The 17,049-nt window shown below is 48.0% G+C and overlaps 1 protein-coding gene across 2 annotated transcripts in view; it reads left to right on the top strand.

Annotated features, from left to right (window-relative positions):
* Positions 1-7,093, top strand: part of LOC130402005 (E3 ubiquitin-protein ligase RNF123) — a 146,163-nt gene extending 139,070 nt beyond the window's left edge. The window contains exons 39-40 of one of the 2 annotated variants that reach the window (XM_056606072.1): positions 2,534-2,619; positions 4,099-7,093. In XM_056606072.1, coding sequence (XP_056462047.1) covers positions 2,534-2,619; positions 4,099-4,198 — 186 coding nt within the window. In that variant the 3' untranslated portion in view covers positions 4,199-7,093. The remainder of the gene's footprint in view (positions 1-2,533; positions 2,620-4,098) is intronic. The other variant, XM_056606071.1, reaches the window with a different exon arrangement.
* The last annotated feature ends 9,956 nt before the right edge of the window (positions 7,094-17,049 follow it).

Below are 17,049 nucleotides of genomic sequence, written 5' to 3'. Positions count from 1 at the left end.
TTCTTCTCTTTTTACTTTTCTTCTTCTTCCTCAACTTCCTCATCTTCTTATCCTCCTCCTCTTCCTCCTCCTCCTCCTCCTCTTCCTTCCAGCTCTCTATTAGGTGGATTCAAAGCAGCAGGGATTAGGGCGTCACTAATGGGTGTTAACAGAGAACAAAGGAAAATAAGCCTAATGAATTGTTAAAGGGCATCTTTAAACAATGTTCCACTTCATCCCACCTCGACCAGCTTTTTCCCTTCAGCTGCCTGTTCCACCACCCTCCGTCCTTAATGCCAGGCCAGTCATGTGTGGCTGTATGGGAATTAGCATAAACGCTATTTATTATTGGTCAGCAGACCATCCATCGGGGAGCTCGCTCAGCTCATCAGTTCTCTTTGTACTTTCATGGTGTTTGCATGATGGTCCCTTTGAGCCTTTTCAGAGCATGAAGGACGATGTATTCATCCACGTTGTCCGTCTCCTTTGGCTGTCGGGGAGCTGACAAAGCGAGCAGGACCTCGGAGTATTGCCTTCAAGAAACCTGCAGCGTGAGAGAGAGAGAGGCTGAGAGAGAGGGAGAGCTGGACGATGGAGGGAGGCTGAGAGAGGGAGAGGTTGGATTGAGCCAGGCTGAGAGAGAGAAACACAGAAAGAAAGAGTGAAGAGCGAGGAAGTACGAGAGAGCGAGAGAGAAACAGAGAGAGAGAGAGCAAGAGGTTTGGTTTAAAGTTACACTCTCTCGCCCATATTCCTTTTCCAAGCAGAAACTCTATGACCCGTAGAGACGGGAGGTTTAACAGGGGAAGGAGTGGGGGGGGGGGGGGGGGGGGGCAGCGGACGAGAGGCGAAACACAGGCGGCGGGAGAGGGTGAACAGGAGGGCGAGCCCCAGTGATTGAGAGAGAGAGAGAGAGAGAGAGAGAGAGAGAGAGAGAGAGAGAGAGAAAAAACTATAGTTTTAATAACCCCTTCGTCTGTACTTCTACTCATTTCGGAGACTCTAGCAGCGAATGACGAGTTGACTGCACTTTACCAATGAATTATTCCCCACGTTGAGGTCAGGCGAGGTTAACGTCCAGAAACCCTGCGTGAACTATGAACCCAATTTGAACGGTACTTCCCCATTAGAACACGTGTGGCTAACACAACACGTCCAGGGATGAGACGTGTCTTTACAACTGCCGGGAGATGAGGACGTCAGGACAGGGTCCCCAGAGGTGCCTTGCTCCGGAGTAAGTGCGGGTTGAGTTTGTAGCAGGAAGGGTGCTAGTTTGATCCCCGGCTTCCCGAGCGTCGAGGTGTCCCTGAGCAAGGCACCTCACCCCAATTGCTCCTGACGTCGTTGACTCCACAACTCTCTATGAATGACCCTCCTCTGCTCCACAGCTCTCTGTTGGGATGTACATTAAGTACATTTAGGGCACACTTTTTCCAGTAACATAGATATAAAGTGCACAATCAATACATATAACTTCATCCTCCTTGTTTTTTTCGCCCGCACTCTCCCCTACCCTCTCTCTCTTTCAGAGATGCATCTTCTGTACTTTGTCTCAGCCTCTCTATCTGAACACAGATTCCTTCTGCATTGTGTTTCTGTGATTGTTGTGATCTCCGGGGCTGATTGGAGAAGAGGTTTCTCTGACCGGTCCCTGATGGCTTTCTTCCTATTAATTCAGAACACACTGCGCCTCAAACTCCTGGCAGCCAAGATGAGGAGGGAATAAAACATCAATAAAACCAATAGAAGAGGCGCAGGTTTTCGGTGTACCTTAGCGTTACCAAAATGTCTCCTGTGTGTTTTTTCCGTCTCCAACAATGAATTGGATTGACGAGTTTGTGGGCGACTCGATAATATTATGATTGCTATTCTTTTATTTCACTGCCTTTCACACAGATACAAAACTCAAGACAAGAGTGACCTATGTTTCTCATTAATCTTTGACTGGCGAGGCCATTCACTTGTTTCTGATGACTGTTTTAATTATTATTCCCTGTGAAAGAGAGTATCAATGACGACAGCTGGTCCTGACCTTTAAGGTTATGAAAGCAGTGGTATGTTATTCACATCGAGGGCTCCCTTCCTGCCGGCCCGTTGGCCCGTTCATTATTGATGTTTGTATAACGCCTGTGTTTATTTGTTCATGGTAATGAGGCTGTTTGGTGTGACAGGAAGAGTGGGCTTTACCAGGCGCCCGTTTCCATAGCAACCATATCGGGGAGGGATCTACATGTTAATGCCAAGGCGGGGGGGGGGGGGGGGTTGGTTGTCCTTAAGCAAGATGCCCGACCTAAAAGATCACTGGAAGACGTTTTGGGCGAAAGCGTCCTGACTAAGTGACCCAATTGTGAATAGTTTTATATTCAGGGGATGAAGAGACCTGGAGGTCTGTGGACGAAACAAGGTGACCCCGTGGAGAGCTGAACTGAAGTGGCCTGTCTAAACATCTCTCTCTCTCTCTCTCTCTCTCTCTCTCTCTCTCTCTCTCTCTCTCTCTCTCTCTCTCTCTCTCTCTCTCTCTCTCTCTCTCTCTCTCTCATTCTCTCTCTCTCAGCCCACCAGTGAGGAGGATCTCTGTCCCATCTGCTACGCTCACTCCATCTCCGCTGTCTTCAAGCCCTGCTCACACAAGTCCTGCAAGTGAGTGTGCCAGTACACACACACACACACACACACACACACACACACACACACACACACACACCACACACACACACACACACACCACACACACACACACACACACACACCACACACACACACACACACACACACACACACACACACACACACACACACAAACATGCTCCTATAGACAGATAGACAAATATACCCACACTAGACAAATGAAAACCAACAGACACAAATATACATAAACACTAATATCTACACACACACACACACACACACACATACAAACACAGAGTCAAATATGCACAGTCTAGAGGGAACAATAGGCTCGAACCATACACAAGAAAAGTAAATATTTATTTTGTTGATGTGGGTTTTACTAAAGTAAATATCAGTTTTCCTGAGTGTGTGTGTGTGTGTGTGTGTGTGTGTGTGTGTGTGTGTGTGTGTGTGCGCGAGTGAGTGAGTGAGTGTGTGTGTGTGTGTGTGTGACTGCGTGTGTATGTATGACCGCACCATGTATGGGGGTACTTTAATGCATGCCTGTCACCATGAGTCAGCTCTTTATTTCCTGCCCTCCCCCTCCCCCCCCCCCCCCCCCCCCCCCCCCCTCCCCCTCCCCCCCCGTCCCCCCTCCCCCTGATCCCACCATCCATATTTAACGGATCCGCTGGGTGCGCTTGATTTACCTGCGCTCGGGACCCACTCAGCGGGGGTAATCACCGGCGGGCTGCTCCCGAGAATGTTTACCGTCTCCCAGCATGCACCTCTCTTACCGTCTCCCAGCATGCACCTCTCTCAACGCCTCGGAGAGAACGGGAGGCCGTGAATGTAAACAAAGGAAACAAACTGTGAAGGTTTAAAAATAAACATGCTGGCTCAGGTTATTCCTCATTGAACAAACTTTATTAATCATTTAAAGCACCTGTCCGTGTGACCCCTCACTACTCGCGGTATGGCGAGTGAAACGGTAAATAATGTAATGTCGTGTTATAAAATTCTGTAATGGCATCATTTGGAAGTACCTGACTGTGGAAAAGTACATTGCATTACCAGAGGCGGTACTCTGGGTGATTTATGAGCCGGCTTTCTGGATCAATAAACTAATTCATACCTGCTAATCATTCCGACTCCCTCTCTCACCTGTCCCACTCACTCACGCCATATCTCTCTCTCTCTCTCTCTCTCTCTCTCTCTCTCTCTCTCTCTCTCTCTCTCTCTCTCTATCCCTCTCTCTCTCTCTCTCTCTCTCTCCTCTCTCTCTCTCTCTCTCTCTCTCCTCTCTCTCTCTCTCTCTCTCTCTCTCTCTCTCTCTCTCTCTCTCTCTCTCTCTCTCTCTCTCTATCCCTCTCTCTCTCTCTCTCCTCTCTCTCTCCCTCTCCCTCTCTCTCTCTCTCTCTCTCTCTCTCTCTCTCCTCTCTCTCTCTCTCTCTCTCTCTCTCTCTCTCTCTCTCTCTCTCTCTCTCTCTCTCTCTCTCTCTACCACAGAGCCTGCATCAACCAGCACCTCATGAACAACAAAGACTGTTTCTTCTGCAAGGCCACCATCACTGGAGTGGAGGACTACACCAAGCCTGCTAGCTCCTAACACACCACACACACACACACACACACACACACACACACACACACACACACACACGCAGACGCACAAACACACACAGACACACACACACACACACACACTATAATAAAAACTCTACAGACGCAAACACACATTTGCATAGTGATGCAACTCTTTTTTAAATTATATGCTCTACTATCCAAAAAGAAATGTTAGAAGTGTGCGTTTATATGTGTATGCATGTAATTATGTATGTTTATTTGTGTGTGTGTATGAGTGGGTATGTGGGTGTGTGAGGTTGTATGAGTGTGTGTATATGTTTGTGTGTCTGTGCGCCTGTATTCATGTGTGTGTGTGTAGCTCTAGGTTTGGGTACACCCTCTCGGTGTGGGGTTCGTCAAAATGGAAGAAAATTCCAAGGAACGGTTCAGACAACGAACAGGAAGAGGAAGTCCAAATAAGGAGACGGTGGAATCCCCTCCCCTGGTGACGCGACGAGGAGCGCTGGGTACATGCATCTTTAATGTCACCGTCGGGAGTCCATCCCCGGGACAGGCAGGTAGCCGTGGCAACCAGGGGGCATGAAGCACACGACAACAGGGCGATGACCGCCAGTATGGCGAGGTTTGATTGGGCGGTTAGCTGAGCCAATCCCAGAAGCCGGGGATAGACCGTGTTTTACGTACCCTGGGGTTCAATCCCTTTAATTAAAATAAGACATCTAAGACAGATTAGTGTTTAAAATGTCGGATTTGAAAAGTTAAATTATAATACAGCGATTTTCTTTAATAGATACGCCAGTCTTTTCCATCTTTTCCAGGCTATAATATCCCCATTGGTGAGATTCATTGTTCTGTATTTGATGAAGAGTGATGCTTCCAATGTATGTGACTTCCCCTTCCAAATCGGGCAACATACCCTGCCCCCCAATTAGGATTATAATCATTCATTTATTTATGCAGTCAAATTAAAGTCTTTGAGTCAGTGACATTAGAATGACGCTACAAACAAACTTTGGCTATGCTCTGGAAACAGCAATTAGTCATCACATCCTCAGGCTGAATCAGACAAAAAGCAGTTCATACACTGATAACTCTGCTGTAGTTCCAAACGTGACCACAGGAGGTCATGGCAAAACAACGGTTCATTGCCCCCTGGCTGCGCGCATAGCTAATCATGTTGGCTAACAGGAAACCCTTCTAAACTTTAAACTGAATGGGAACTCGCCGGTTCCGCTGTCGGAAACACGACCGGAACGATATCGTCACGTGATTCGTGTGATCCGTTAAGAGACGGCGGTCAGGTGTGAGGTTAGGGTTAGGGGGGGGGGGGGGAGAGAGACTTGGACTGGTTCTTCTGAGGACCCCATGAGGGTCTTCAACGTGGTGGCCGACCAACGCACACCATTTTGTCTGTGCGTGCGAACACGGCGATTTTGATTTTGTTTTTAGGAGTACCGGAAATCTTTTGAGAGTCTGTGAGCGACGTATTACTGCAGCGTGTCTGCGTCTGAGAGTTAAAAAGAACACGACTTTTTTAACCGGGCCGCGAGGATTAAGGTGTGTTGTGATGGAAGCATCCATGGAAAATACAAGTTTTTAAATATAAAGGTTACCTTTTTTTAAATTTCCTCGATACAGAAATATTATATATTGTTGTTGTTGTTTGCCTGTTGTTGAGATGAGATGGAATGAAATATCAGCCAATGACATCCGTCTTCGTTTTTCAGTGTTCCGTGGTGGATGGATTTTAACCTCTAGGTGGCGGCAAACTCACACACAATGTCTACTGTGTACCCCCCCCCTTTAATCAGATATTTATAATGTAATGAAGAGGGCTTGGGTGGCTTTGTTTTAGTCTTATATAAAACGTGCGGTGTGTGTGTGTGTGTGTATGCGACCGGGATAGCGATCATGTAAGAGACGTATACATCAGTGTGATGACTAAATTAAAGACTTGTAATGGCTGAAATCAACGTGGTGTTTTTATTACCTAATCCATCATGCTGGGTAATTATGAACTGGAAATTAAACCGATTAAAATACTGAAATAAATCTCTGAAATACAGGAAGAACATAATGGTCAGTTTGTGAAACAGCAGCGGGTCATAAATATCACAGTAACACTGTGATAACATTGTTTTATTATGTTCTAATTGGGTCCTGTCTTGGTGTAAAAACGTCAACAAGGTCATTCAGTGTTAGTTTTCCCTGACCTGTAACCCCTAAATCCGGGGTTTAAACCACTGGGAGAAATTAAGGAATTAAGTCTTAAACAAAATTCTTATTGCCTACTGTTAACGGCTGATGAACATATTTATTTTATTTTATTGACTTGATGTTTACACAGTATATCACAGTCGTGTTGTTAGACTCTTCGACTGTTACTGTCTGGTAATAAAGCAGTTTATATTCTTGATAATGGTCCTACAGTGTCTGTTCATTAGATTAGATGAGGCAGGCATACAATGGTCAAATGTCCGCACCAGGCCGTGGCAATATTAACTGGGGCTCAGTAATAAAAAGGTTGAGAAACCCTGACCTTAATAAACATTTGATGTGAAATAGTTGGTTTCAAAGAAATCATCTTTAAGGGACATAATTTAAGGTCAGTGTGCGTCACACACAACATTGTCATCACGGTGATAGAATTGGTCTCCTTCCTTCAGCAGAGAGTGATTCTCCAACTCCTGTTGGAGAATCGGTGGTGAGACGGGAACCACGATTGTTTCTTCATGAAAGTTTTAAGAGGTCTCCTTTCGAGTGTAAACCAATCCCAGAATCCTTCAGACAGCAGCCCAGATTGTTTCTTCAAGAGAAGTCTCAGGCCTCTGGTCTGGAGGGTAGACCCAGCCTGCTGTCCTGACAGTTTATCTTACCTGGAGATCCAGACTTTCTGGAGAGTCTTCACGCGCTCCGTTCGTCACTGGCTGGGTGATGGGCGCTTAGTGAGGGGTGGTTGCATGAGGGGGTAGCAGGACTCACACACACACACTCACACAAACGCACACAGACGTATACACACACATACACAAGGGTGCACTCACACTCAGGCCGACAGTGACAGTCACTGTCGGCACTCAGGCCGACAGTGACTGTCACTGTCGGCACTCAGGCCGACAGTGACAGCTACAGGACTTTGAGTTTCTCTTTGAAGTGATGTGATCACAATGTTCTCTGTTGAAGAGATTACTATGACTACACACACACACTCCCACGTACGTACATATATACACACACACATTGATACACGTACACAAACGTACACTGTTACTAACAAACAGTGATATTCTCACAAAAAAAACTCCTGCATACACTATCATCCAAACACACACACACTGAGTCATAGCTCAACAGAACATAAAAATCAACTTTACTGAGAGTGTCTTGTTGTTCGTCAGTATTTTCACACCAACACAAACAAACACGCACCCACACACACAAACACACACCCAAACACACAATACGCAGACACACACATCGACATACCTATAGAGATATACAGTTCAAGATGTAGTTAAAAAGGTATTTATTAAATACAGGCCATAGAATAACAGTATTGATAAAAGCTTACAGTAGCAGACTGACCCCGTATCCATTATCCTGACGTTTTTAGATGAATCCACAGATTTGTATGGAAATAGTCTTGAACCTCTTAGTTAACGTTGGATTTCAAAGTGGCGTTGCCAACAACCGCTGCCTACCAGAATACCTCTGGACGCAATAAGAAATACATTCAACCAATCAGAGCAACACACTGGTGACACATCAGTGGCGGCCATCTTGGCTATTGATTATTATTTATGTCTGTACAGCCAACCGTTAAACCTGCCCATGTTAGATAACCAGTCGTGATTGGCCCAACCAGGGCCTTGTCTTCCGGAAATCTGTACGAGGGTCAAGACCGTCTGCCAGTGGCAACTACACTCTACTGTGTAGTTGGCAGTAGTCTTCTGCCAATGTGCCAGCAGCACATTGGCAGAAGACTACTGCCAACCTCACAGTAGAGCGTGTACGTTCTGCACTTGCACGAGATGCAATTAGTCTCCCTAACGTCGGGTGGCGCTAGTCTCGTGGGACTAGTCCGCTCCCACACACCTCGCTGATACGCTGGTTGTGTGTAAGCAGCACACAGCCAATCAGAGGCTCCGATCCTTAGACACCAACGCTCTCAGACTTGCAAGTGGAACACAGCTGAACACACCGAATAGATGTGTTCCCGAACTCGTCCATAGTCTCCCCAAGCGTTTCAGATGGCCAACGGTTGGGGCACGGTTCAACGCTTAAAATTCCAGCTCAGAGATTCGTCTGATTCGCCGGCTACATAATCACCCGCAGCCAGTCCAACCTGGTCTATAAACCTCATCGATTCGACTGCTGCTGCTATGCCGGCTGCAGCTGGTGAACAGCAGGGAGACATCCAGTTGTATTGTGACAGTGATTATGATCCCAGTGGTTATTATAAATGAGGTTATAGATCCAGTCCCCGACCCCGACGCTATGTTAATCAATAGCGAGAGTGAGAATGTATGTTGTCTTGAGATGGAGAGACGACACACACCTGCTGTCTTGATGAGCTGGACGCCACAGTCTGTTCAGCATTAGTCTCGTTCTCCACTCGATTATCGATTACTGACGCTGAACAGACGCTGACCTCCTCCACCCAGATGTGTTCTGAGGTTGATTCGACTCCTCTCCAAGATGTTCTACAGAGATCCTTCTCCCAACACACAGAGACACATATAATGTATGCGCATTCAACGCTGTGGCTTGTACAGCTGGTATTCCACCTCGCATAGTGCATTAACCCGGTTGTATTCTGGTGGGTTGAGAGAGAGAGAGAGAGAGAGAGAGAGAGAGAGAGAGAGAGAGAGAGAGAGGGGGAGAGAGAGAGAGAGAGAGAGAGAGAGAGAGAGAGAGAGAGAGAGAGAGAGGAGATGAAGAGAGAGAGAGGGAGAGATAAGAGACAGAGAGAGGCAGGGAGAGAGAGAGAGAGTCCTTTAGACAAGCCACTTAAAAACAAGAGTTAGAGAGTATATTCTAATATGCATCCATGAGGAAGATATCGCCTTCATTATCCTGGTCAACAATACTGCGCGACCACTTCATGTTTTGATGCAACACAGAGATTGTATCCTAATTTGTTCCTTCCTTGTAGGACCCCTATTGCAGAGTGTGATCAGCCATTACAAGCTGTTTAACAATGTTCCCCTTCCTTGTGACTTAGTGACATCACAAGTGGAACTGATGATGACTGATGGACAGTTAAGCCTCCCAGTTGATCAAATCCACTGGGAAGGCTGGTAGACTGATCTACCCATCATTCATCTGGGTGGACGCTCCCGCTTGTGGTATCACTGTGTCACAGGAGAAGGCAGATTTTGAAACGGCTTTAAATGACCAATCACACTCATACCTGGCGGTGAAACAGAGGCCTTTTACGTAAGACATACACAAACAAACACATTCTTAGTTATCATTCATATCTCTTTACAGTTTTTGATTGTCCTGTGATTCAGATTCTGGGAACTAAATGTCCTGGCTGAGATAAAAAATAAAAAACATTAACACATGTTTAATTAAGCTTTGAAACTGCACCTGGCTGCTTTAGCCTGGGAGTGTGTGTGTGTGTGTGTGTGTGTGTGTGTGTGTGTGTGTGTGTGTGTGTGTGTGTGTGTGTGTGTGTTTTTTTGTTTGTGTGTATTTGTTTGTGTGTGTGAGTGTTTGTTTCAGTGTTTATGCGTGTGTGTGTGCGTGCGTGTGTGTGTCTGTGTGGGTGTGTGAGTGTGTGTGTGTGCGTGCGTGCATGTGTATGTGTGTATCTCCGTGTGCATGGTGCTGTCCCATGCAGCCATGCACGGATCGATGATGTTCGATCTGCAGTATTGGCGGGTCGTCGTGGCGATGACGGTACGACGTCATCTCCACTACCTCCACACGACGGATGTTTGTGTCCAGGCATCCGTCAGATTCCCTGGCTGCATATTCATCGGCAGCCAGTCAACGCTGATGTTCAAACCTGATCGGTTTGAATGATCGCTGCAGTGGTGGAACAGCAGCGGGAGGTTGTGTTATTCATGTTTGTCCTTGTAACGGACGCGTGTGTGTGTGCGCGCATGTGTGTGTGTATCTTTGCATGCGTGGTTGTGTGTGTGTGTGTGTAACTGTGTGTGAGCGTGTGTCTGTGAGTTTTGTTTGCATGCTTGCATGCGCGATTGTGTGTGTGTGTGTGTGTATTTGTGTTTTTGTGTGTGTGTGTATGTATGCGCGTGCTTTCATGCGGGTGTGTGTACATGTGTGCGCTTGTTTATATGCGCCTGTGCGTACTTGGATGCGAGTGTGTGTGTGTGTACGTGGGTGTGCGCGTGTGCGTGTGTACGTTTAATGGGAGTGTTAGCATCTCCACCAAACAGTGCTCTTAGTCTGCGCTAACCCCCGAGCTAACCCCTCTCTGGCTCCATTAGGCAGAGAGAGCAGACCGCAGGCCTCCCTCAGTGTCCTACCCTGAGTCACGACAAACCTCTCCGTTTAAACAAGAGCCCAGAACCACCGGGATGCTTCTCCACACCCACAACAGAGAAATGGTCAAGCACACACAGACTCACTCACACACACACACACACACACACACACACACACACACACACACACACACACACACACACACACACACACACACACACACACACACACACACACACACACACACACACACACACACAGACAAACACACACACTCAAAGTGAGTATCTGAGTCTTTGTGTGCTTGGACCATTCGATGAAAAGCTTCATCATTTCGCCTGGAGCTCCACCACCTCCACCCACTGCTCGGAGGCCGGTCGACCCCCAGAAGAGACCCCCAGGGCGGGTCGGAGAGCCGGGATCCCACCGGTCTCTGGAGCTGCTTTTATCCCGCTGGAGCAGAGGTCAAATCACAGATCATCCATTAAGGGAGTTTGCCTGTCTGTGTGTGTGTGTGTGTGTGTGTGTGTGTGTGTGTGTGTGTGTGTGTGTGTGTGTGTGTGTGTGTGTGTGTGTGTGTGTGTGTGTGTGTGTGTGTGTGTGTGTGTGTGTGTGTGTTTTTGTGTGTGTGTGTGTGTTAGCCTGCGTTTGTTTGTGTGTGAGTGTTTGTGTGTCTGTGTGTTTGTTTGTGTGTGTCTGTGTGTAAGCCTGCGAGTGTTTGTGTGTGTGTGTGTGTGTGTGTTAGCCTGCGTGTTTTTGTGTGTGAGTGTGTGTGTGTGTGTGTGTGTGTGTGTGTGTGTGTGTGTGTGTGTGTGTGTGTCCATATTGTGGTCTTAGGTGACCAGCAACCCAACACCGGACAGAGTGGCTCCAGGGTTTATGGATCCAGACCAAAATAGCGAAGAGAGGGATGGGGAGTAGGAGGAAGAGGAGGATGAGGAGGAGGAGGAGCAGGAGGAAGAGGAGGAGGAGGAGGAGGAGGAGGAGGAAGAGGAGGAGGAGGAGGAGGAGGAGGAGAGGAGGAGGTGGAGGAGGAGGAGGAGGAGCAGGAGGAAGAGGAGGATGAGGTGGTAGAGGAGGAGGAGGAGGAGGGGTGTGAGGAGGAGGAGGGGTGTGAGGAGGAGGAGGGGGGTGAAGGAGGAGGGGGGTGGAGGAGGAGGAGGAGGAGCTGGTGGAGGAGGAGGAGAAGGAGGTGGAGGAGGTGGTGGAGGAGGAAGAGTAAGAGGAGAAGGAGGAGGAGGAGGTGGAGGTGGAAGAGGAGGAGGTGGTGGAGGAGAAGGAGGAGCTCGTGGAGGAGGTGGTGGAGGAGGAGGAGGAGCTGGTGGAGGAGGAGGAGGAGGTGGAGGAGGTGGTGGAGGAGGAGGAGGTGGTGGAGGAGGAGGAGGAGGAGGATGAGGAGGAGGAGGTGGTGGAGGACAACGTGAAGGTTGAGGAGAGAGTAAAAAGGCACACAAATAGGTTTTCTCAAGGTGCACATGTGTGTGTCTGTGCCTGCATGTGTGTGTATGTGTGTGTTTGTGCATGCACATGTGTGCGTGTTTGTGTGCGTGCGTGTGCATTTGTGGGTGTTATGTGTGTGTGCATGTTTCTGCATGGGTGTATGTTTTTTGCTGTGTGTGAGTGTGTGAGCGTGCATGCATGTAGCCTGTGCTGTAAGGCATGCTGTCCTTGAGGGTGTAAAGGGAAACAGAGACAGAGAGGAGAAGAGGTCCTCTGGTCTCGACCCGGACAGAGAGGCGTCTGATGGACGTTTTCAACCTTGAATTCTCAGCATGCCTCCAACTGTGTGGGTTTGTTGTGGAGCATTTTTGTGTATGGGTTGTGTGCGTGTGTCCGTGTGTGTGTGTGTGTGTGTGTGTGTGTGTGTGTGTGTGTGTGTGTGTGTGTGTGTGTGTGTGTGTGTGTGTGTGTGTGTGTGTGTGTGTGTGTGTGTGTGTGTGTGTGTGTGTGTGTGTGTGTGCGTGTGTGGGTGTGTGGGTGTCTGATTGTCTGTACTTGTCTGTGTGTATCGGTGCATGTGTGGGTGTGCTTGTGGACTTTGTGGGTTTATATTTGTTTGGGTGTATATTAGTGTGTGTTTCTGTGTGTCTGTGTGTGTGTGTGTGTGTGTGTGTGTGTGTGTGTGTGTGTGTGTGTGTGTGTGTGTGTGTGTGTGTGTGTGTGTGTGTGTGTGTGTGTGTGTGTGTGTATCAGAGGGTTTTGTATGCGTTTCAATATATGGTCCTATTCAGAGCACAAATAGCCTTAGTAGCCCCCAGGCTAGCAGCGAACGTACCTCACACAGCAAACTGTTCTGTATTCCATCACTTGTGGAAAACACGACTACAACCACAAAACATCAACATATTTCAAGACGCCATGTTTTGACTCGGCCTGTACGCATATGAAAGAGAAATTGCTCGTTTTTGCTTGTTTTATTCACTCGGTTGCCAGCATCACTAGCAGAGGTATTTGAAACAATTCTTAACCAATAGGACTCTGAAGATCCACATATAAGAGGAGGTAATCATATGTTAATCGAGTAAGACTCTGCTATGGTTATGTTTCATGTTAACATGCAGCTTAATTGGATGCAGGGACCTTCTCTGTGTTTGTCTGTGTTCTCTCTCTCTCTCTCTCTCTCTCTCTCTCTCTCTCTCTCTCTCTCTCTCTCTCTCTCTCTCTCTCTCTCTCTCTCTCTCTCTCTCTCTCTCTCTCTGTTGCACACGCATGACGCACAAACACGCGCTTTAATGGACGCCATTCAGGGGGTTGTCGCCCCCTAGTGGCGTAAGATTGCTAACACAGCGAAACTGACGTCGCAATTTCTTCCCCGACCAGCTGGGTTCCTGCTACTTGTTTATGGGGTAAATATGAGAACTGCGCCCTCGTTATGATTGAAATTCAACAATGGAAGTCTTCATCTTATATTATAAGACGGAAGACAACGACTGTTATTCATTTACTGGATGGCAACACACACGCACACACGCGCACACACACACACACACACACACACACACACACACACACACACACACACACACACACACACACACACACACACACACACACACACACACACACACACACACACACATATTAAAACATGCACAAACACAAAATAATTTGCGATGGTTCAAATTGCTTTCTAACTCGATCAATATTTCCCTTCCTTTCCTTCTTGATTATTATTTTTTTTAATTGTTAGCGTCAATCTTTTTGTTAAGAAACAACAATAAATCAATAACTAATTTCAGCAACAAAACTTAAGCCGCTAACTGTGTAAAACAAAGGTTATTAACGCAGGTACCTTGGGTACCTTGGCCAATCTACAGACTACAGATTATCTTCATCAATAGCGTTGTTGTTGATGACGTAAAACCTGCTGGGCCGAAACTGACTGTAGACACAAATACAACCCGTCTCTCTCTCTCTCTCTCTCTCTCTCTCTCTCTCTCTCTCTCTCTCTCTCTCTCTCTCTCTCTCTCTCTCTCTCTCTCTCTCTCTCTCTGTCTCTCTCTCTCTCTCTTGGTTTGTACCCTACTCTTTGTTTCGGTGTTAGCCCCAGTTGTCTCTAACCCTGTCCGTCCGTTGTGCAGTCAGCAGTCAGTAGTTACTGTCGTGATAGAGACACACAGTCAGTGTGTCTGTACTCTGCTCCACAGCTTCAATCTAGACCCACACACTTTGTATTCAGTGGGCCGGTCCATCGCTGAGGGGTCCGGCCGGAGCTGTTCTCTGTTTCCTCGAACATCGTTCTCTGACGAGCAAACACGACCGGATCAGAGGAGTCAGAACAACAGAACAAGAGAACAAAGTCACGCCAGCTGGGAGTCCCCAAAACAGGGGAACAGGAAGTGGTTTCTTATTGCTCGGTCCCTGATGGTCAGAGCGCTGGTGAGATGTGATTGAGTGTCTTTCTCTGATCCCTCTCATCCTTTCTATTAATGCAGGCCATCATTTGGTCTTCTTTCTTATTTTCACCCCTCCCTCCCTCCCTCCCTCCCTCCCTCCCTCCTCCTTTTCCTCCTCCTTCCCTCCCTCCCTTCTCTCCTTCTCCGATCCCTCCTCTCCTCCATCCCTCCCTCCCTCCCTCCCCTCCCTCCCTCCATCCTCTCCTCCTCCTCTCCCTCCCTCCCTCCCTCCCTCCTCTCCACACACACACACACACACACACACACACACACACACACACACACACACACACACACACACACACACGCAAACACACACACACACACACACACACACACACACACACACACACACACACACACACACACGCGCGCGCGCTCACACACACGCACACACACACAAACACACCTAAACACAAAATATATGTGCCGCCATGATGCACTTCGTATTTTTGTTTCCGCTGTTCCAACATCTGGCCACCAGATGGCACTGCTGCTCTTCGCTAAGGTGGAATCTTGGCTGAATTCAATAGAATGAATGAAATGAACCCAGCGTGTGAAAGAACTTCAGCGTGTCTCTCCCGTTTCGCAAATCAGAAACATCCGGCTACTCCTCAGCCTTTTAAGTGTTGATGAGGAACCGGGCTCTGATTGGCTTTTGAGGCTGTAAAGTTAAATAAGGTCAAGGTCTCTGCTGTAGCTAATTGGTGCGTGTTTGTGTGTGTGTGTGTGTGTGTGTGTGTGTGTGTGTGTGTGTGTGTGTGTGTGTGTGTGTGTGTGTGTGTGTGTGTGTGTGTGTGTGTGTACACGTATGTGTGTGTGTTTGTGTACAGATGTGTGTGTTTGTGTGTGTTTACGTGTGTGCGTGAGCATATCTGTGAGAGTTTATGCATATTGGTGTCTGTGTGTGTGCGTGCATGCGTATTTGTGTGTGTGTGTGTGGGCAGTGCATGTGTCTACAGGGACAGTACTTCTACGTCTGTGTTTCTGTTCGACACTTAAAGAGAGAGCAGAGAGTACAGAGAGAGTGCAGACGTAAGCACACATGATTGTCCAGGTAGCCCGCTCACCAGCTGCTGTGCTCGTGCACGCTCGCTCACGCTCATGCACGTGTTCCTGGTCCAAGGTCTGAGGGAGAGAGAGTCATCTTGGTCTCCATGGAAATCAGCTGAATACATGAAAGATAATGAGAGGGGAAACAGAAGGCGGAGATGTCTCTATCCCGCTCCCAACATGAAGGACTACGGCCGCAGTTACCCCCGCGTGTGTCTGTGTGTGTCTAGGTGTGCGTGTGTGTTTGTGTCTATCGGTGTGTGTGTTACGTGTTTGCGTGTGTCTGTGTTTGTGCGTGTGTGTGTTTTGGTACTTTCCTATTTTATTGTTTCACCCTGGATTCATAAAGGACTTAAGCCATGTTCAGACTCACAACCAGACCAGCATGGAGAGATGACAGGTTCCCTGTGAGGGTGAATCGCCTGGCAGGGACCGCAGGTTCGATTCCGGCCTCATTCCCCGACGGCCTCCCTTCTCTGTCAGCACATTCCTGTCCGTGAAGCAAGAAACACTCTGGAAATATGTTTAAAGTAGACCGTTTTTAAGAGTTTAAGGGAGTTGTGTCGTTCCGGCTGCGTGCTGTACCAGACACCGACAGAGTCTAGTCATTAACAATTTACCCAGGGTGCAGTGCGGGCCGCAGTGGCTGAGCTCGGATGCACACTCGTATTTTATCTGCTCTGGCAGATGGGCTGCTGCCCCCCCACACACACACACACACACACACACACACACACACACACACACACACACACACACACACTGACACACACACACACACACACACACACACACACACACACACACACACACACACACACACACACACCTGACCCGGGCGGGGTCAACCACAACCGCTTAGCTAGGGGGGCCGGGCTGAACACGACGACCACAGATGAGAGTCCTGTGGGAAGCGTCCGAGCGCCATCTTCATAAACAAACAAGATGGCTGCCGTTACGTGTCGTCCGGTGGTCTGCTCTGGGCGTTGATAACCGGCCTTGGAAATCTAAATACCAACTGAAAGCTTCCGGGCTGATACACGTTTGAGTGTATCAGTTAGTCTATGAGTCTGGGGACGTCAGGCTAGGTCAAGGCGTCTTGCTCGAGGACGACTGCGGACAGGTAGACGGTGGACATCGGGATTCAAACTCTAACCCCTCCCCTGTCCTGTTACACCTCGCATCGCAGTGTGTTGTTTTACGTTCTGTCATTGTGCGCGTGTGTGTGCGTCTATATGTGTGTGTGTGTGTGAGTGGAAGTCGTGTTCCCACAATCCCCAGAGAACAGTCAGTGATTCTGTCGTCACTGCAACTTCATTATTTTTCTGTTAATATCATGTAAAGTCATATCCCATTTTACTATGACTCCAGGAGCAGACACCCATAGTCCCATCTAGTCCCTTAGTCATCATTGAGGGGCAGCTAGGGGTGTCATCAGTCTCCAGGTAGACTACGGACCTCAGAG

This window comes from Gadus chalcogrammus, chromosome 13 (assembly GCF_026213295.1).
Source record: "Gadus chalcogrammus isolate NIFS_2021 chromosome 13, NIFS_Gcha_1.0, whole genome shotgun sequence".
Taxonomy (NCBI): domain Eukaryota; kingdom Metazoa; phylum Chordata; class Actinopteri; order Gadiformes; family Gadidae; genus Gadus; species Gadus chalcogrammus.
The sequence above is the reverse complement of the archived record's forward strand: the minus strand, read 5'-3'. Positions and strand labels throughout refer to the sequence as shown.